Source organism: Hesperophylax consimilis, chromosome 6 (genome assembly GCF_061612785.1).
Source record: "Hesperophylax consimilis isolate HC1 chromosome 6, BYU_Hcon_1.0, whole genome shotgun sequence".
NCBI classification, from domain to species: Eukaryota; Metazoa; Arthropoda; class Insecta; order Trichoptera; family Limnephilidae; genus Hesperophylax; species Hesperophylax consimilis.
In genome coordinates this window covers 5,327,346-5,349,118 of record NC_142841.1, presented here as the reverse complement: position 1 = coordinate 5,349,118, position 21,773 = coordinate 5,327,346, and the positions used below count along the sequence as shown (strand labels likewise).

Sequence of the window (21,773 nt, the reverse complement as noted above, 5' to 3'; positions counted from 1 at the left end):
TAATTTTAAGATATTATACTTCAACTTCATTATTTAGAAATACATGACTATATTGGATCATATAGGTATTTGAAACATGTTTAAATTGATTTGTGCATATTTTTTTTTAAATGTCTGACAGTAAAGTTTACAAAACTCATCAAATACCTAATATCGAAATTCGTTCTTGAACAGACAATCATTTTTATTGGCCTGTCAGGGACCGAGGAGTCTGAAGTTGCGAAAATGTCTAGTGTAATTTGCCGAAATCAATCTTTAAAGATCATATTTCTAGGATTTTTTTATTCAGTGACGTAATAGAACTCTGTAATTAATATATTTTTTAAGTAATTGACTGAACGTAGCGACGTCTTTTCTTAATTCTCCTGTCTGCAAATTTGTTTGTTGCTACGTTCCGTTTCTGTGTGAAGATGGTGACCGAGTTGGATATTGCCTTTTTCTCCCGCCAGAGTTCGCGTGACCGTGGAACCTTCTGCGAGCTGTCAAATCGGAATAATCAATATTATGGTACCCTCCTGTCAGCAGAAAGATTGAGAAATCAATTTGCCATTGATATAATGAGGTTTCTTTAGACAAATTATAAAATTCTTTATTTAAAATTTTTAAAAAGTTACACAAAAATATAAGGTTTGTAAGTAGATAGATATTTACAAATCTTAGAGGAGATTTTGCTTCGGATTTATTAAAAAAGATAATATTTTAAACATATATTTTTGGACGCGAGACTTACTGTTCACAGAACTACTAGAAAAATATGCAGTGGAGTTCTACAGAATATTCAAACCAAAAGTAGTCGAACTTTGTTACATAAAAAAAAACAATTTCTCCAAAGTCGTTGGTGATTTTCATCACACAAATGAAACATATTTAGAAGAAACTATCGGCAGAATACTACAAAACTATTCAGGGATTATAGCCTCAATAGGTAATTTGTTATAGTTAAAACGATAACTCTCCGACGAATGTAAATAGAAGGAAAGTGAGCTAAAGTATAAACACTATCGAAACTGTTTATGATTTGCGCACGACTTGACTCTAATTTTTAAACTCAATAATTTTATTATCAGCCAGTTTAAGAATAAAATCCTAAATTTAAAAAAATCTATGTCAGATTTAAATCATCTTATGGGTAATTTTAGGAAATATTATTATTGTCTGTGGACAACAAAGAGTCTTTTTGGGAGATACATCTCAGCCTGACACGGTCTCATAAAAGTTATGCTCATTTTGCATTATGGTGAGAAATATGATCTAACGCTCCCGAAAAATATTTATTATGAAACAACAAAAAATGAATATTTGGAAAATATTTGTCAGGGCTTGCAAATTTTTATATAAAACTGCACTTGAGAATTGTGTGCGCTGGGCCAACGAATTGAAAAAAAATATGAATAATGAAAGAGATGGGCAGTTTTTGGTATTTCAGACTTCCCGCAGAAAGATTTCGACGTCATGTTTTTCACTTCCACAAGAAAGTAAAATACTAAGCGTCGTCTATCTTATCTTTATATATTTTTTTAAATAAGGCAAACATATTGAATCGATATTTTCATGTGAATGAACTAAAATAATCAATCAATACTGCTGTTGGAAATAAAACCCCGAAATACTCCCACGTAAATACATCCCGAAATGATAGAAATAAGATATTACCAAACATAAATCATCTTCGATGCGAAGATATTCCTGAAAGCTATCTCTCACAAAGTACACTTATCTCGGCTCGAAAGGAAATAATAACATAAAAAAGATATAAACGAAAGGTTAGCGTAATAATCATAATGTGGTGTGATAGTGGCATTCATTCACAAACACAATGCCGTATTTAGGCCTAGGCAATCTAGGCAGTTGCCAAGGGCGGCAATTTTTGGGAGGCGGAATTTCAAGACTACACTAAAACACTCCATCCACTAACAAAGATCATTTAAGTAATATTACATTAAACTGTATTTGATTTTGTTTTTATTTTTTTTTCTAACTTCCGATTTTACTGTCCGGGTTAAATCTTCCCCATAGGAAAAACTAAACCCTTCCACTCACTTTTCCACAAATGATCATCTAGTCAATCAACACTATGTAAGTGCATTATATAAGCAAAATAAATACAAAACAATACAAGAACAACACGTCAACTCACCAGAGATCAAATGGGAAAATAATTCACCGACTCCAGATATTTTCATATCAGAGGGTTCGGCTCGGTAGAACTTCTAACAGGGCCTATAAATCCTACTGATCCCTCAACATAAATATTTACAAAATCTTTCGTTATCCTACATGTATTCAAAATGACCGACTTTTGCATCTTAATATATAAATTTTTTGATAGATCTAAATAATAGTTATCATTATTATTTATGTATTCTGTTACACTTACACATAAATTGACAATTTTCAACAAAAACTAAAGATACACATTTTTTTCCAAAACCTACTCACCCTAAACCAAAAATAACACAATTTAATTAGCATGTATATTTACAATTTGGGAGGTGGGTTTGTTTAGCACCGCCCCAGGAACCATTTACTGGATAACCAACACCTCTGCCATAGGTCACCCCAAATGGTTCGCTACGTTTGGTGTTTTAGCAGGTGTGCCAGGGTATATCGGGTGAGGTGTGTTCATGATGCGCCTGCTGCGTGGCGTGCCGGATCAAGATAGGCTGGTTTGAGGACCCCTCTAACTGGTCTCTCTTGATCCATCGCCGCAACGGGAGGGAAATATCATTTGTTCGTCACTCCTGGTCAAACTGATCCCTAGATTCCCACCCATTCCTCATACCTTGCTTCTTTCCCTGAACTTCCTCTACTTTATTTCTTTAAAAGACCCCTCCACACAGCATCCCCAAAGATGAAATAGGCCCTGAGAGAAATTATTTTCATATACCTATACATTTTTATTTACTGTCGCCAAGTTTTGAAGACATGCTGATCCTAAAGCCAAGGAGCTTATTAATTTACCATTGGAAGTCGTAAAGCTGGCTAAATCGTTCACCCACGCTAGCTATAACGTGCGTAAAAATAAGCAATGAGATTAAGGCAGCCCTTGGGGAAATCGCGAAGGCGATCTGCAATCTGACATTTCACCACCTACGAGATCGCTTATAAATAGCCATCTTACGCCCGTGACCTTGTATAGCTCCACATAGGAAAAATCCTTTGATCAAAAGGTGCGAGGATATTCAGTACGAGTGATCCTGATCTTAATATTGTCACTCCTATCAAAATTGACACAATTGATGCATTAAAATTGACGCAAGTTGTTCGGAATATTCTTCAGTTCATGTATAGCCTTTCTTTGGTCTGTGGTTAACCATAATCAAAATAAGATTTGACTTTTACTGCGATTGGTGTTATGAATTTGTATGCATTTCAGTTATAATCTCATCTGCAAATAATATTCACACCATAGACTTCTTTATCTTTCACACCCATAAATAAATAAGAAAGAAGTTACTTCAATAACATAGAGCATTGAAAACAAAGCGACGCTTTTGGGCACACGCTAAGTGTTATTGGTAAATGTATTTAACACACAAGGTTCCTAATGTGTTTTGTATGCAAATGTGATCAACACCGTTTAGCATACGCCACGAAAATCAGCACGTGAATAAACTTATTTCGTTGAAAAAATTGAGATGCTTTTCATAGATCGTCGTGACTTGTGACACGTGCGGTTTCGATTCAATTGTCACGTGGGTTGTCTACGATTTACTGCAAAGGGTGTATCTGTATCAATATAAAATTAACAATTTATCTTTCACGTTGTCAATGAAATTAGTGATCTTTTTTTCCTATTTTCGATTCCAAATTTAATTTTCTTTCTCACATCAATGCAGAACCAAAAAAATATTCATTCTCCGTTATGGCAGATACTTTAAAAGTGTTATGTTATTCTTTAGTTTGTAAGATCTTATATTCTTCTTAAGTCAAGTCGAATATAATTCTTCTATCTGGTCCCCTCACTCACAAATTATTAAAACTCTCATATAGATGAGTAGGTACTTGAAGACTTGTCACCGATTTTTATTTTTAAATTTGTTAATGGAATTATAGGCAGCCCTGATTTACTGAGCCTATTCACCTTCAACATACTAACTGGAATTACTCGACCGAATATTATTTTTAATTGCAACAACAATATCAGGACTGAGTCATTTAGGTACTCGCTTGTACCTAGATAGCATGAAGTTGACAATACTTTCGCAGAAATAGTATGTGTTCAACTGCACGGAATATAGTAACAAGAAGGCTATAATAATATATCTCAATATAACTAGCTGACTTGTACCCGGTGTTGCTGAGGGTTATCCTTAGGAGATAGACATATACCATGGTAGACTTTTCTGTTGGCCTTTTCAAGATATACAATTCCGTGGTACATTATGTTGATGTATCTCATAAGGTTTAATCTAAGCGCCTAAGCATCTTTGATTACCAAACATCGACATTTCTCTATTTTCTATAAATATAACATTAATTAATTATACACATAAACCTTTAGAAAGAAATTCTATAAATTATAGTGAAAATTTTATCAAAATCCGTTGCTAAGAAGAACTAAGCGCATAAACAGACAAACGCGGATAGCTACTTTATTTCGTGACATCTAACTGAAATTTTTTTTATTTTTTTTTTATTCTAGATAAAAGAAAATTACATTTTCACTTATTTAACTAGAAATAACATATATATTACACACCGATATTATTCACTTTCATTGTTTTGTTGATTGAGCATAAAACTGAACAATTTTTTTTTAAATGTACCTATACTTTTTTCATTTTTAATTTCGTCTGGGAGGCAATTATATATGTTGCTTCCCTCGTAACCAATGGATTGCTTGCCATAATGAGTATATATGGTGTTTAAATGTATTCAAATTAAATAAATATCTATTATTATAGTGCCTTACATGACGCATACGGAGGTGGAAGTAGTCGGAGATATTCCAGAAAGATAAGGAAAGATCAAGCAAAATGCTCAGTTCCATCTAAAATCTAAGCCAACAATTTCTACAAACATTTATCGGAATTACATAAATCTAGCATTCATAAATTCAATGTTTGGTATTTCTTCAACATTACCTAACTATGTAACAACTTCCAAACATTTTGTTTTAAAAGTTGTTTGTTGTAAATGTTTATTTTGTAATGTTTTTAATATTTATAGTGGAAATTATAACAAAGAATCTATAACAAAAAAAAAAAATACATAAAAAACATATTTATACTGGCGACTTATCTTTTAAAATATCTTTATTTTTACCAGATTTTAGTTTCTCCAGCTTTTTAAACTAATTCCAAAAATAAAAGAATTACTTAACAATAATGACATTTCAGAACAATTAAAAAAAAACTGAGCGTCTACTTAACTCTAAATCTTATAATTACTATATTATGTTAAAAAAATGTATTTCCAATAAGGAATTATACAATTTGTATTTCAAATAAGGAATTATATTATTTTATTTCAAATAAGGAATTATTCAATTTGTTCAAAGAAAAGGAAATTCTTTTCCCAAGCTTTCTTCAGGCAAAAGAGTTTTTTTCTTCGAAATAAAAAAAAGTTTAACTCAGGATTGAACCTTCCTACCCAGGAACTGGAGTCGACAGCTTTACCAACCACGCCAAATGACGAAGGGACCGACATTTATTTGATATATTAACTGCTGTTATGTAATCCGATTTCAGAGGAATCTATACGTCCGTGTGTGTGTGTGTGTGTGTACGGAATTGCCACCAAAAGTTGATATAATGCATTGGCATCGACTACGAGCCTATCTGCCGAGCTTCAGATTGATTGGATGTTGGGAGATGCGCTAATTTCCGCTTCAAAGATTTGAATTCATTCGAAAACAAAATTGTAATTCGAATAGATAATTTTAAAAATAATCTAAACTGAACCATGGTCAAAGTTAGCCACCTAGTCAAAGGAAGACTTGCTTTAATACTCATGTGGATGCAGCAAATTAAAAAAAAAGTGGCGACGGAACATACAAACATATTTACGAACAGATGAAATGCCAAATGGTCAAGTTAAAACAAGACTTGGCTACGCTCATTCAATAATTAACAATAACCTTTTCTCATGCGATTTTATAATAAGTAGTTATCTAAGCAAAAATTTAAAAATAATTATGATTTTTTGACTTGATCGGTATTCTATCCATAAAAAATATCAAAACTAGAAATTCTTAGTTTCAAGAACTCTTACGTTTCGAGGCGGGTTTGGGTATGGCCGCCCCGGGAACTCTGCCATAGGTCACCCCAAGTGGTGTGGTGACTTAGCAGGGGTGCCCAGGTTCATCGGGTGATCCTTCAGGATGCGCCTGCCCACCAGCTGCGTGGCGTGCAGATCGGGAGACGCTGGTTCGGGGAGACCATTTGACCTCTCCAACTGGTCTCTCACTCCGTCACTCCTGGATACACTTATCCCTAAATTCCTACCCACCCCATGTAAGAAATGCAAAACGTGCATTTTTATCCACGTACGTTGTTCAATATAACCATTATTCAAACAGCATCCTTGTTTATGCCAAATAGCTTTTATAATGGTCTGAATGTAAATGGAAAAAAAGTTCATTAGATCGTAATAATTAATGATCACATTAGTTCAAATAAATCGATTGTATATGGTGTTACTCAGGGTAGTGTTTTGGGTCCAATTTTATTTTTATTATGTATTAACGACCTCTGTAAACTGACGTTTTCTGGTACTTCAATTGTATTTGCAGATGAAACTGTCTTGGTGTTTGCTGCTGATACATTAGTCATGGGATGAAACTAAGTGCGTGGCAGGATTAAGGGCAATCAAAAATTGGCTTGATCAAAACTTGCAACCTTATACATGAACAAAACTGTCCTCTGTAAATCAACCATCTTTGGACCGCTCATTAAAAATACATTGTTGTGTGCAGGAGTTTAACTGCCAATCTTTGGAAAGAGTAGAATACATCAAATACCCGGGTTTAATTATTGGTAAAATTTTTAAATAGAACAATCATATTACTATATTGACAAACAAAATAAGAAGGCTTGCCTACATTTTCAAGAATCTAAGAAACATATTGGACAAAATTACACTAAAAACTGTATATTATATTCAATCAATGCTTTCATGTTATGTTGTTTGTTGGGGTTCTTGTAACGCCTTTAAATGTTGCCTTTTACCTTTTCTTAAAAAGACCCCCCCACACAGTATTCCCAAAGATGACATAGGTCCTAAGGCAAATTATTGTCCTCAAGATCTCTCGTGTGGGGTTAAGTAAAAAAATCTGATATTTATAGTATTTCACAAGAAAATATAAACGCTACTAAAAGAATCAAAAGAACTAATTTTCATGAATATTCATACCAATACGTCACTAATGTAAAATTGCTTCATATTATTTCGAAGTTCCGAAAAAATTATTAAAACAATATGAACACAGTTTCCTTGAATTAGTTTTACCTGTTAATTCCAGTTTTGTTAACTGGTCGTGGTTGCATTATAATTACTCGCCTCTTAAAATCTCGCTCTGTCGTAAATTTTCATACGATTTTAATATTATGCACATAAATATTCAGACGATGTAGCATCACGTATGTGACGTCCCAACCTATTAAAAATATTACAGGTGTGGACATTGTCATATTATTTATTGTTTAGATTTAGCATGTCAGGGCGTTAGTTATTTTTATTTCCTGAAACTTTTGAAACAAACATTAGTAGAAAAAAGGCTTAATAAAAATTCATTGAAAAAATTTCAATCATAACATTTAATGTAACATTGTTATAAAATGGCCAATAAGTGATCAATATAATATATATATATATATATATATATATATATATATATATATATATATATATAGGTATTGATTGTCCTAATAATACATATTTATATATATTATTAAAACGGGTTGTTTCACAGAATTTGAACAATTCATCAAATTTCAATTGTGAAGTTTCTATCCAAGTTCTGTTACTATTTTGGTTTTGTGAAGCAAGTGGTCAGTAATGATAAAATAATAGAACCTTCACAGAACTAGAAAAACAACTTTGAAATTTGATGAATTGTTCAAATTCTGTGAAACAAGCCGTCCTTACTGATGTATGTATTTGTGTCATTGCTTTATTCAATTTTCGTATTAGGTTTTGTAGCTAGGTACCTACCTAACATTCTCTTCATTTATTGCTATTTTTTCAGTTCGTATTTAAGTTAGTTATATATACAGGGTGTCCGGGGGTAATGTGAGCTAACTTCAAGGGGTGATTCCAATGTTTTAAGGTAGTTAGTTTTTAGGTTAAAAAGTTGAAATGTTCGGAAAAATATTTTTGTATGGGAAAATAAACATTGTTCGAAAAAAGTATTTATGGTTTTACCTCTACCGTAGCCTCCTGTATACAGTTTTTACTTCTACCGTACCCTCTGTATACAGTTTTTACTCCTACCGTACCCTCCTGTCTACAGTTTTTAATTCTACCGTACCCTCCTGCATACATATTTTCAGATTAGATCAATGGTATAGTAAACCCCGGGCTGAAAAGTCTGAGTTCAATTTTTAGTTGCGACCGAACCATTTTCTGTTTCAGATTTTTCATCTGAGAGTTGCTAATATTATCTTCAATGATTAAATGTCACTAGCTGACGTGTATCTGGCGTTACTGGGGGTTGTTCTTAAGAGATAAACATATAATATTGTAGACCTTTTTAATATATACAACTATGTAGAACATTATTTTGATGTATCTCATAAGGTTAAGCCAGCGTTAGCAATGTAAGCGCACGAAAAAAATATTTTTTACGACTTGATTACAAAACATCAATTTTTTCTACTTTCTATAAATGTAATATGCATGTATTATATATAAACCTTCCGGGAGTAATTCTTAAATGATAGCGAAAACCCTATCAAAATCTGTTGCGTAATTTAGACGAACTACTCGCACAAACAGACAGACGCGGATAGCTACTTTATTTTTTACTATTTAGAGATTGTTCAATATTTTATATGATATGTAATAATCATTATTTAATGCTCTTTTCTAGTGTGGAATATATAATAAGAATAATGGAAGTTCATTGTTTTGAAAGGCGTGGCAGTAAAAATGATTGTGTTTTATCAGCTCATGCTGACCAAGAAAACAATGTATTCTTTTAAGGCGATGCACTACGTCGCGTAATATTTTGAATCGAGCCGCTATCAATAACACACCTTACGTAGATGGCGATAAGGCTTAAATTCCCGCTTGACACCATCCATCTGTTTTGATTTATGCAAGAAAAAAACATGCCCAAAAAGTGCCTTTTATTTTATTTTGTGGATGATTTGTGAGGCACAAATATTCGAATGTTTTTCGATAATTTTAAGTAAGTAGGAGATTTTGAACTTTAAAGCAGTTTTCATAGGCCTTATACATAATTTTTTCTGGGCTTATAAAAAGACTTATCTAAAAAGTACTAGATTATTTAAAGGCCAGGATGTATTCTACTCGCAGTATTTAATTAAATCATCTGAAACATTTCTAGGCGACCAAATTTTCAAACTAAAAACACATGATTTTGCATTACTACGTAGTGCATCGCCTTAAGCCATTTAAATAAAGGCGTATACTGATTCTAATTACTACGACGTGGAAAAATTTACCTATTTACAATATCTATAAATTCCGAACATATTATGATAAATGATTTTTGTTCGTGACGCGAACAATGCAAAAGTAACACAATCTATTTTTTATTTATTTTAAGAACATGAGACAGCATGAAAGAATTATGTATTTATTTACGGTACCTACAACCTACCTACAATTAAATAAAATGAATGAATAAATTTTTTTTAGAAAAAAATAACGAATCAATTATATATTGTTAATAGATTCAAATTAACTAAAATTAATATCGAGGCAATACAGGGAGTAACTGCTCGTTCCCGGAGGATTGTATCCAGCGATTCCTGAGCATATTTGGAGTAAAAATGTATTTGTCATTTAGCTGTTCAATTCAAATCAGATGAGACAATACCCTAAAATAAACCCAGAATCTTAACGACGTAAGTGAAACAGCCGTGCACAAATATATGCGTTTCATGACCCTGTGTATTGGACAGATCTGCGGTTGAATTTGCCCTAGCAAATTTCTAAATTAAAGTGGGAACTTTAATGACATAAGTGATGAACTCGTGTAAAAAGTATATTCAGCGCACGTTCCGGCGTAATGGATTGATCTATGGTCGAATTTTCCCTAGCAGGCCTGGAAAATCGATATTTCCGTGGAGTTTATTTTAATTATTTATGATGAACGTATTACTTAAATCTTAAATGTTTACAAAGGGATCCTCCGGGAAGTTACTAATTAATCGTCTAGAAAAATAAAATCTGATGCTTATAGCTAATTTTGTAGTTGAAAAACGTTTTACAAATTTTTCAAACAGTTTTACATAAAATATGTTTATTGTAAGGTCCTGTCAATCCGTAGGGATCCCTCTAGAAACATTATTTTTTAAAGTTGTTTCCTTTATGCGTTCATACATTTCTATTGAAAAAATATTTTATTTTTATTAGTTTTCATTTTTATATTTTATTGAGTAATTTATTTTTTATTTGTATTCTACTCAAGCGAAACGATAGAAAAATCTCCAATTTATCTAAAGCATAATTTTTGGTATTCATAATGTACACCTATTCGTTATAAAGATTAATCAAAATAGTGATTTGGCACTAAGCTTCGCCTTAAAATCCTTCGGGTACCTGCTGATACATTGTGTATAAAACCAAATGGAAACTAATAACTGTTTTAAACATATATGTGAAATGCTTTTACTGAAAGTTTATTAGAAATTATTATTTTTTTATTTATTAGAAGCTATTATAAATTTAGTTCCGTTGATATTTTCATTTACTGCCCACTAAAATTAAAATCAGAAATTTCTGACATTTAATACTATGATTTATTATACATAATTTGTAACTTAATTTTTTCCTTTCTTTTTTTTATAGCCATTAAGTTTCTTATCCTAAAGTTGCTCAGGGTGGAGTTTTAGGTGTAAGTTTTAGGATAGGATGATAATTCATCATATCTTTAAAAAGTTATATAAAGTCATGGAAAGTGATGAAACAAAAACTTTATTAACTGAGTTAAGTAGGATAGGTTAGGTTAGGTTAAAATTTTATTTTTTTTCATCGTTTCTAATAACGAATCACATTTTAAAAGTGTGTTGAATTGTCACTGTTTTGAGTTATCATGGAACCGGAGTTTTATTTTACTTGTCTTAAAACTGATTTAAATGAGGAGGAGATGAAGAGGAATATAGGATAAGGATAGGAGATGCTTTATGTTCACATACCGATACCACTTGTCTGTTTACAGGGAAGTGCATGATGGGATCGCGGTCGGAAGACAGATGCCGAGTGATATAGAGCACTGCGAGTGCGGGCCCGCGGTCCGAGGGAGGGAACACCCCTCGCTGTCGCTGTGCAGCAACCATTTCCGGGAGATCGAGCTCACTTCCACGCCCAAGAAGAAGAACAACGGCATCTTCCGCCGAAACTCAGGTAAAAACTGTGTGGATGTAAGGGAACGCATGTCTAAATGTATCAAAGTGACAACCGAGTATGAATGAGACAGCATGATAGTGAATATGCAATAAAAGCGTATGAATGCTGTTCTCTACCACATTACCCTCCGAGCGAAAATAATAATAAAATATCGATAAATAAATAGCAACGAATATACTAAAATTCATATAATTATAATAAAATCATTGTACAAATGTTATCAATATAATCTATAGTTTAAGAAAAAAATATACCAGTCTGAAGATGGCTATAATAAGCTGAAACCGGTCACGGTAAAAAAGTAGCAAAAAGTTATAAACAAAGCACTCTTTTCAGGGTGAAATGCCTAAAACCAAAAAAAAAAAGTTATAATTTGTTTTATGCATCATTATACCAACAAGATTAATTATGACTGCTTTATTCCGCGTTCTGACGTTTTAGTTGATCAAATTTTATTTAACGACAAAATTTGAACAATTTTTGAACTAAAAACGAGATCAACCATCAAAATTTTATGATTATAAGTTTCATTTAACAGAGAGTTGATTAATTAAAACTGGAACGTCTGCACGAGGCTTTGCAACAATAAATTAACTTAGTAATCGATCTCCATAATTCACATTTATCCTCTTTCCTTATCAGAACTTCGAAAAAGCAACATTGAAGGAACGACCGGAGACCGTTCTTACGACATTATCTGAAAAATATATCTAGTGCCCATGAGCGCAATGAATACTTCTTCTATCAATTAACTGACCGTCATCTAAGTTCTACCAACGTTATTTATTACTATGCAACGGGTATTATTTCTTTGTTTTATGTAAATACCGCACAAGATGCCATAGTCGCATTGTCTGGAGCCAGTGAGACTATGGCCTCCCCGATTGGGGTATGTTGCGAGGCTTGAATTGTGAAGGTGCCACAAGCAGTTTGGACTAAATCTTTAGAAGAATCTGTGTTTTGGACATTAGGTAACATTACTTTGTGACCTCTCTCTGGGACTACTCTAACACGTATTGTTTATTATTCACGTTTAAATTCATTCTTGTGGAAGGTGTGTAATTTACTTTACCAGGGTGCCAAAAACTTTGAGAAAAAATAGAACTGGTCTGCGGTTTGGCGCTACAAAAGATCGAACGATGTGAAGAGAACGGCTAATGATGACGAAGCATCACAAAATACTGTCTTCGACAAAAAAAACGGAAAAATTACATTGTCTTATGAATCACCAAGAAACAGAACTGCCAAAAAACGTGAAAATAAATTACTGAGTCAATGAACAAATCTTTACACAAAACAGCTGTGTTTGCTCAGCCCTGAATGCTGTACAGCGTGCAATAGTTTTGTACCTGAAAACAGTACAAAAGTGTTGTCAATATGTTTTGTATTGTAACATTCCGTATCCGTTCTCCTTTCTTTGGCAGCCTTGAAATCTTGTTAAATCTTCGAAAATGTTACCAGGAAGACAATACTTATTTTAAAACATATAATTTTTAGTAAGACGTTTTTAAAATAACAACATGTTCAATGCTAGAATATACTTAATAAAATATGTCAGTACCTACTATCAATATAGTTACGGAGATACGCTTGTAAACCAACAAGACTTTTCTCCGTGCCATGTAAAAAGTATTGAGAAATATAGATTATTAAAAAAGGCGGGAAATACCTTTGTAAAAATATCTATTGATACATAATTTAAAACGGTAAACAATTTTCAAAATATCCTCATAACAATTTACAATTATGTCAACAGTATCTAGGTCCCTACCACTTCTACTTTTGTTTATAAAAATGACGTATATTTTCTCCACATCTAAAAAAAACTATATTATTCATCATTCACAATTATATTGCACATTGTTTTCGTATTCTCTCAGTCGAATGTAATGACTATAGACTTATTTACATTAATCATTCATAAGTTATTCGTCATATATACTTCATTCGTCCTAGACACGAGAGACTGTAGATCTTCCATAATTTTAGAAATCAGCACTACACCATCAGCATATGTACATCAGGCAACATAATTTCAGATTACTCAATTTCGCGCCCAATCCCACACCTCTTTCAATTCTTGCGTACAATTAAAGATTTATTCGATTCCTCCGATTTTTCAAATTGAATACCACCGTTTTCATGTGATTCCAGACATGATCCTGACCGGCAGCCGGCAGGAGTTCCTGCCTGGAGAGACGGGCGGCAGCACCATTACATACCAGCGCAAGGGAGGGGTGTTCGTCACCGTTAAAACGGCCGTGCTCATCGTACTGTCCGTATTCGTGCTGGCCCTGCTCGTGGGCGTCTTGGTCTATTTCTTCATACCACGTGGAGATGCCGTAAGTTCAAACCAAATATTTATATTTCGACCAAAACTATGAACAGATCGCGGGAAAATGACTGAAATCGATGGATATTGAAATGAATAGACCAGCCAACGAGGGAAAGGGGAAGAAACCCTTTTAGTAATTTGTAAATAAACGAATCTGACGGTATACAGCATCTCGAATTTTAATCACAATTCGTTCGTCGAAAAATCTGCTCACTAATTACTACATAGTCCTTTTACAATGGCGCACAAATTGCTGGCTGCGTACAAAACTTAACTGCAAGTTCCAAATCGGGTAAATAAAAGTTGGGGCTTGTTTCCAAAATGTAATATTTTGTTACACCATTTACTTTTTAAAGTGTGATATAATTTACCCACACCGCTCAATTATAGCGTCGTTGCGCTAGGCGTTTCTTTTAAAAACGAACATCTTGCGTAGAAAACTCCCACAATGGACTGCTCTTCAAAACTGTGCCTTACTTTAGCGAACTTTACTTTTCTGGGCATCTGGTTATTTCAATGTGCGCTATACGGCGGTCAATGTAAGACTGATGTCGTAGCATGTTCTAAGCATTCTGAGAATGATTAAAATAGGCACTATAAGAACCTCCCCGGAAGCAGAAAAATCCCGCCTGAAAAAATGTATCGATATAGGGATCCATCCATAAAAATGAAAAAATTACCAAATGTCATTTATTAGATAACAATAAATTCAAAATATTTGCTGTGTAACATTTGGAATCGGGCCGCGTAGAATAACACTCCTTATGTAGATGGCGACAAAGTTAAAGTTCCCGCTTGAGGCGATGCCATACGTAGTAATGCAAAATCATGTGTTTTTGATTTGAAAATGTGGTCGCCTAGAAATGTTTCAGATGCTTTAATTAAATATTGTGAGTAGAATACATCTTGGCCTTTAAAATGATCGAGTATTTTTTAGATAAGTCTTTTTATAAGCCCAGAAAAAAATAATGTATAAGGCCTATGAAAACTGCTTTAAAGTTCAAAATCTCCTACTTACGAACCCATTTTCGGTTATGATTTGATTGTATAATATGGAAAATTAAGTTATTTATTAAATGATCGGAAAAAATTTAAATATTTATGCCTGAACATCCACAAAATAAAATAAAAGACACTTTTTGGCCATGTTTTTTTCTTGCATAAATCAAAACAGGCGGAAGGTGTTAAGCGGGAATTTAAACCTTATCGCCATCTACCTAAGGGTTCTTATTGATAGCGGCTCAATTTAAAATATTACAAGACCTATTGCATCGCCTTAACACCAACCGCCTGTTTTGATTAATGTAAGAAAAAAACGTCGCCAAAAAGCGTGGTTTATTTTATTTATTTAGTTCTGGCGTATTTTAATGTTATAATATCATTTTACAAATAACTTAATTTGCCACATTATAAAACAAAACTATAACCGAGACGGGGTTCATAAGTAGGAGATTTTGAACTTTAAAGCAGTTTTTATAGGCCTGATAGTTTATTCTGTTCTTGGCATAAACCGTTTCTTTGATAAGTTATTATAAAGGCCTACTTGCAATATTTAATTAAAAAATCTAGAATATTTTTAAGCGCTGAACTTTTGAAACCAAAAACACGTGATTTTACATTACTCTGTTTTGATTCTCAATAATGTACTGAAACTAATATAGTCTCTAATCAAAACTTAAACCATTCAAACAACATAATTCTGATAGGTGGTACAGGTACAACTCAAACGTCTCTAATTATGCCGATCTTGACAGCGCAAGCACAACCAAAGCTTTTTCCAAGTCATCAGACCATGGATGGTTTTATTAATCATAATCAGAATTACTTTGAAATAATTTCAATTAAAATTGAATGTTTCAGGAAAAAGCTGTTGTCGAAGACGACGATTTGTGGAACATTGGCAAAATCCACGTGAGAAATGTCGATGATCACATCCGTCTGCTGCCACACATTATTCCAACATACTACAGACTGAAGATAAAACCAGATTACACCTCCTTCACATTCGAAGGGACTGTTGCAATAACTTTACACACCAAGAAAACAAACATCAAGCACATCTCTTTACACGCGAAAGATTTAGAGATTTATAATAATACGGCACTGACTGAGCAGCAGATTATTACCTCTCGGATGACAGATGGAAATCAGATTTTGGATAACAGAACTCGGAGGGATGCTGAAAAAGCCGAATATAATTATGAATTGGAAACTAATGGTGAAGCGAGTACTGAAGGAGCAAACAAAGTAGGTATGGCTGTGACAAATGATAATGGTGTCATAGGAATTGATAGCGCTGTTGGTACCAATACTGCGGATGGCATCAGCATCAGTGCTGATGGGGATGATGCTGGTGAAAGCGATGCAAGTGCTAGTTCTAGTTCTAAAAGTGGTGCAGAACCTAAAATAGCAGCAGATGATGAAAACTCATTAGAAAACACCACAAAAGAATCTTCAAATACCGTAGAGCAAGAAATACCAAAGCTCAACATTTCTCAGGTGACTCAAAATGAAGAAATCAAACAACGTTTTAATGGCACCCAGATTTTGTCAACGATGAAAAAGAAACACATAAAAGTAATTGGCAAAGAAATGAAACCAAACATTGATAGGCTAATTTTGACTCTGGAGTCTCACTTGAAACCAAATGTCAATTATACGCTAGAGATTTCGTTTAAGGGATTGATAGATGATTCATTAACCGGATTTTACAGGAGCGATTTCAAACACAACAACACAGACGAGTAAGACAATGATTTCAGATGCAAATTATGACTATTTTTACGGAGACAAAATAGGATCCTCAGACGTTTTTGTAAACTTTTTCAGAACGTTGCTGGTGACACAATTTGAGCCGACTTCTGCAAGAAAAGCTTTCCCGTGTTTCGATGAACCCAACTTTAAGGCTGTGTTTGAGATCAGCATAGCCAGGCCTGCGAATATGACGGCTATTTCTAATATGCCTTTAGTTGAAGAAGAACCAATGTAAGTAGATTTTAGAGTCACAAGCAATATTTTTTTCTTGTTTTGTTGCAGATTTATAGACTGAATTATTAATTTCAATTGATTTTACACTGTCAATTTTCCAGAGAAGGAGAAGAAATGGTGTGGAGTCATTTCGAGAAGTCCATTCCGATGTCGTCTTATTTAGTGGGGTACACAGTGTCCGATCTAGTAGCCTTGGAAGCCAAGCCCGTTGTTGTCAATGACGTTGAAATACCCTTCAAAATATGGGCAAGGAAAGAGTTCTTGCAGCAAACTCAATATGCGGCTGAAATTGGACCGAAGATCTTCAAATTTTACATGAATTACTTTGGAGTTACGTATGCCTTGCCTAAAATAGATCTGTTAGGGATACCAGATTTTGCCTCCGGAGCTATGGAAAATTGGGGAATGTTGACCTTTAGGTAAGTAATTATTATTTGTTACATAAATATATACATATTCTAAAACATTTTCGGGATCCTCATATCTTTAAATGTTGCCGAATTCCCGATTGGGTAGGACGGTAAATAAGTAATTAGGTACTATTTAGATTTACCAAAAGCAATATTTCGTTTAAACTTTTACTATGAGAAAAAATATTATTACGATTACCGGAAACGGAAAATAATGGATTTAAACGACAACTATCCAATATTATTAATTATTTTGAGCATTTCTTTCCAATTTAGTTTTATTTGCCTACCTAGGTAGATAGTACTTATACTAGGTAATAGTTCTTAACAATCAAGATAGCCGCAAACTACACGGAAATTTATCCTTTTTTAAAGAAAGACAAACATTCACGGGTTACGAATAACCTGACATTATTTGAAAATCTCCTGCTACCACCACAGTAATCGAAAAATGTTGCTGTGTTGTGATGGAGGACTTAGCCAGCCGAGGAATTGAACACACTACGCTTGGGTTGGACCCAAACGCGAAGTCAACTCAGCCACTGACCGGTCAGTCGACCGATCCTAATAATATAATGCTTCACGTTCAATAAACTAGTAGTGATTTATTTTTGGGGTATTATGCTGTTGCAGTGTCCATCATCAGAGCAGAAGTAGCTTCTGTGTTTTGCATCCATTCAGAACCACTAAACGTTTCTAAATAAGTCAATACATACGTATAATTGTAATAAGGCAGGATCAGTGATATTTCACGCGTCAATTTCTGCTACATCTATTTTTGAATGTTTAGTGAGACAAGTCTTCTTCTGGACCCGGATTCGGACTCCATGAGATCTAAGAAGGTTATTGCTGCAATGTTGGCCCATGAACTGTCCCATCAGTGGTTTGGGAACCTCGTCACTATGAAGTGGTGGAATGACCTTTGGCTGAACGAGGGATTCGCAACCTATCTGGAATACATCGGAGTGGATGCGGTACGTGTCATTAAACTATGTAACAAATGACTTTTGGCCAAACGAGGGATTCGCAACCTATCTGGAATACATCGGAGTGGATGCGGTACGTGTCACTAAACTATGTAACAAATGACCTTTGGCTGAACGAGGGATTCGCAACCTATCTGGAATACATTGTAGTGGATGCGGTACGTGTCACTAAACTATGTAACAAATGACCTTTGGCTGAACGAGGGATTCGCAACCTATTTGGAATACATCGGAGTGGATGCGGTACGTGTCACTAAACTATGTAACAAATGACCTTTGGCTGAACGAGGGATTCGCAACCTATCTGGAATACATTGGAGTGGATGCGGTACGTGTCACTAAACTATGTAACAAATGACCTTTGGCTGAACGAGGGATTCGCAACCTATCTGGATTACATACATCGGAGTGGATGCGGTACGTGTCACTAAACTATGTAACAAATGACCTTTGGCTGAACGAGGGATTCGCAACCTATCTGGATTACATACATCGGAGTGGATGCGGTACGTATCATTAAACCATCTAACAGATGCGTTCAAACGGATAATCGTAAGTATTTGAGAATAAAAAGAGTATGCGAGAGTCAATGAGTCAGCGAAATTTCATGTTTTTTTTTGGAATGTGTCATATTAATTCAGTTCCGATGAAATAAGCTGTAAAATTTTTATTTATCAATGATAAACTGATGTTTATAAGACAAAAATATTTTGCATAGCATAAAGGATAACAAATAATTATAAGCAGATTGCTTGTAAACATTAGTTTATCATTAAAAAAATATTATATTTGGCAAGTCAAAATATTTCACCAAAAAATGTATATTTAATATATCTCGACGCCATCTAGTGGGAAATTTAGCACTAACAAAGCCTTTCCTATAAAAATAAAGTTGGTTGTTTACAGGTGAAAAAATATATTAAGCAGTAATTGTTGATTGAGGTTATTGATAATTATGGCTAATTGTTGTACATATTGAATTATTTTCGGGTTGGAAATAAGACGACATAGCTCAGTGGTTCAGAGCACCTGACCGGACATCAGAAGGTACGGGTTCAATTCCCGTTGGCGGCATTTATTTTTACTCGGGAGATATTTTCAATTTGTATTGATATTTCAGGCGACTAATTATTGTTTATTTTAAAATGTTGATTTTTGCGGCTGGCCAAAAAGCGAGTGACGTCACGGGGCAAGCGCGGCGGTACTGCAGCCCTGCCATTGGAATTATTTACTGTAGCCACTGCATGTGACTTCACGGGACACCATTGGATACATTTCAACTGCAATCCTGAACTAAGCGGTGGCTGGTGCAGCTTGAAATGAGGCGCTTTTTGAAATCATAGTTATAATATCTATGAAAATTTTCTTGTGGATGTATGAGCCCACAACTTTTAAGATTGGAGATGGTTTGCAAACGTATCTTTAATATGGCGACATAAGACTCTAAAAACGGGGGTTTCCTCGACGTTCATATTTTAATTATTTCTGAATAAAATCTCAAATGTAAGTGGGTCAAATGTTTCTTGCGGAAGAAAGTTATTTATATTTCATATTTGTAAAAGCAGGACCTTACAATTAAAATATTTTATATAAAACGTTTTTCAACTCTAAATTTAGCGGTAAGTATCAGATTTTATTTTTCTAGACGATGAATTAGTAACTTCCCGAGAGATCCCTCTAGAAACATTTGAGATTTTAGTACTATCATTACGCTTGGCCGCGCGCCGAATATAGTTTTTGCACAAACTCATCTCTTATGTCTTTAAGATTCCAACTTTATTTTCGAAATTTGATACGGCAAATTCAACTGCAGGTCTGCCCAATACACCAGAGCCGCGCGTCGCATATTTTTATGCACGGCTACTTCACTTACGTCGTTAAGATAATGGTTTAAATTTAGGGTATTGTAATAATAATAAATGTTACTGAAACTATAGGGTGGCAAAATGACACGGGCCGCGAGCTCAGAAGTCAGAAGTAACCTAACATTTTTAACAAAATTTGGTAAAAATTATAAATTTTATTTAAGTACATAAAATCAACTAAAGGCTATATAGGTACACATTCAAATAAATTATTAAGATTTAAACGCATTCATAAGAAAAGGATGTCGTTCAATTTTAGAACGCATCCTTTTTTTTTTTTTAAAGAATTCAAACATTCCCGGGTTACGAATAACCTGACAATATTTGAAAATCTCCTACTACCACCACAGTAAGCGGAAAATGTTGCTTGTGTTGTGATGGAGGACTTAGCCAGTCGAGGAATTGAACACACTACGCCTGGGTGAGAACCAAGCGCTATGTCAACTCGGCCACCGACCGGTCCATTGGTTGCTGAATTTTTTTTCGCGGCAGTTTGTAGGCGCGGACGAGTTAGAGACGTTCGGGGTATTCCAGCATTTTGATAAGCCTCGAGTATTGGACATCATTATTAATCAACTGAAATCGCGTTTCCTTCCAATGAATGAAATTGTTTCCAATTTCAGTGTTTTGCAACCTGCCAATTTTCAAAATTTAAATGACACTGATCTCTTAAAAAAAGCTCCAGAATTGGTTGATATATATAAAAAAGACATATCTGAATCATTTGCCAGGGATATCCTCAGTTTTCGGTCCACCTTCAGAGACAAAATAGAAAAGGCTTCGTGTATTAGAGAACTTGCTGATTTATTAATAATAAAGAATCATTTTATGTCTTGCAGCTTTCCCGAAGTATGTATTGCATTAATGTTATTTGTTACAATTCCTGTGGAGTGAGTGCCGAAAGGTCATTTTCGAAACTAAAATTAATAAAAACATATTTAAGAAAGTCAATGGGACAAGACAGGCTACGTAACTTGGCTATTCTGTCCATTGAAAATTCAATGGCCCGATCTTTAAACTTTGATGACGTTATTGATACTTTTGCGGAACAGAAAGCTCGGAGAAAAGAATTTTATTAATAATTATCTTGTAAAGATTAAATTGTTTTTTAATTATACCTACATATGTAATACCTATGCCTTTGAAAATAAAAATGCACACAATTACAACGCGACTGTAATTTATACTGGGGGGGGGGGGGGGCATCCAATGAATTTGCCACGGGCCCACTATAGTTTCGCCACTACTGCCACCTATTCTAAAATGCCACTCAAAGCGTATTGGACAACGCATTTTGCTTTTTGAAAAGTGGAGACATTATAATAAGTATTAATTTTCAGATTGAGCCCAGCTGGGGCATGCTGGATCAGTTTAGTTCAGACAGAATGCAAATTATGGTGGCTGACAGTTTGGAGACAACAAGGCCAGTGTCATCTTTGGTCAACGATGAAACTCAAATCGGACAGCTGTTCGATGATATTTCGTATATCAAAGGTAATTAATTATATTTAATGTTAAAACTATTACCAAAACAACCGCATTTTTAATTTTTTTTATGGCACCTGTGGCACGTTCATTATATATTATATCACAGTTAATAATCGTAATCTCACTCTGGGAAAAATGTAAAATATTTCGCAATGAAGAT

General features: G+C 34.1%; 1 protein-coding gene across 1 annotated transcript in view; it reads left to right on the top strand.

The window, feature by feature from the left end:
- Positions 1-21,773, top strand: part of LOC149422875 (aminopeptidase N-like) — a 51,656-nt gene that overhangs the window by 7,177 nt on the left and 22,706 nt on the right. The window contains exons 2-8 of the mRNA XM_089632327.1: positions 11,354-11,538; positions 13,696-13,883; positions 15,737-16,620; positions 16,706-16,861; positions 16,966-17,283; positions 18,065-18,248; positions 21,466-21,619. Of these exons, the coding sequence (XP_089488453.1) occupies positions 11,388-11,538; positions 13,696-13,883; positions 15,737-16,620; positions 16,706-16,861; positions 16,966-17,283; positions 18,065-18,248; positions 21,466-21,619 (2,035 nt within the window). The 5' untranslated portion in view covers positions 11,354-11,387. The remainder of the gene's footprint in view (positions 1-11,353; positions 11,539-13,695; positions 13,884-15,736; positions 16,621-16,705; positions 16,862-16,965; positions 17,284-18,064; positions 18,249-21,465; positions 21,620-21,773) is intronic.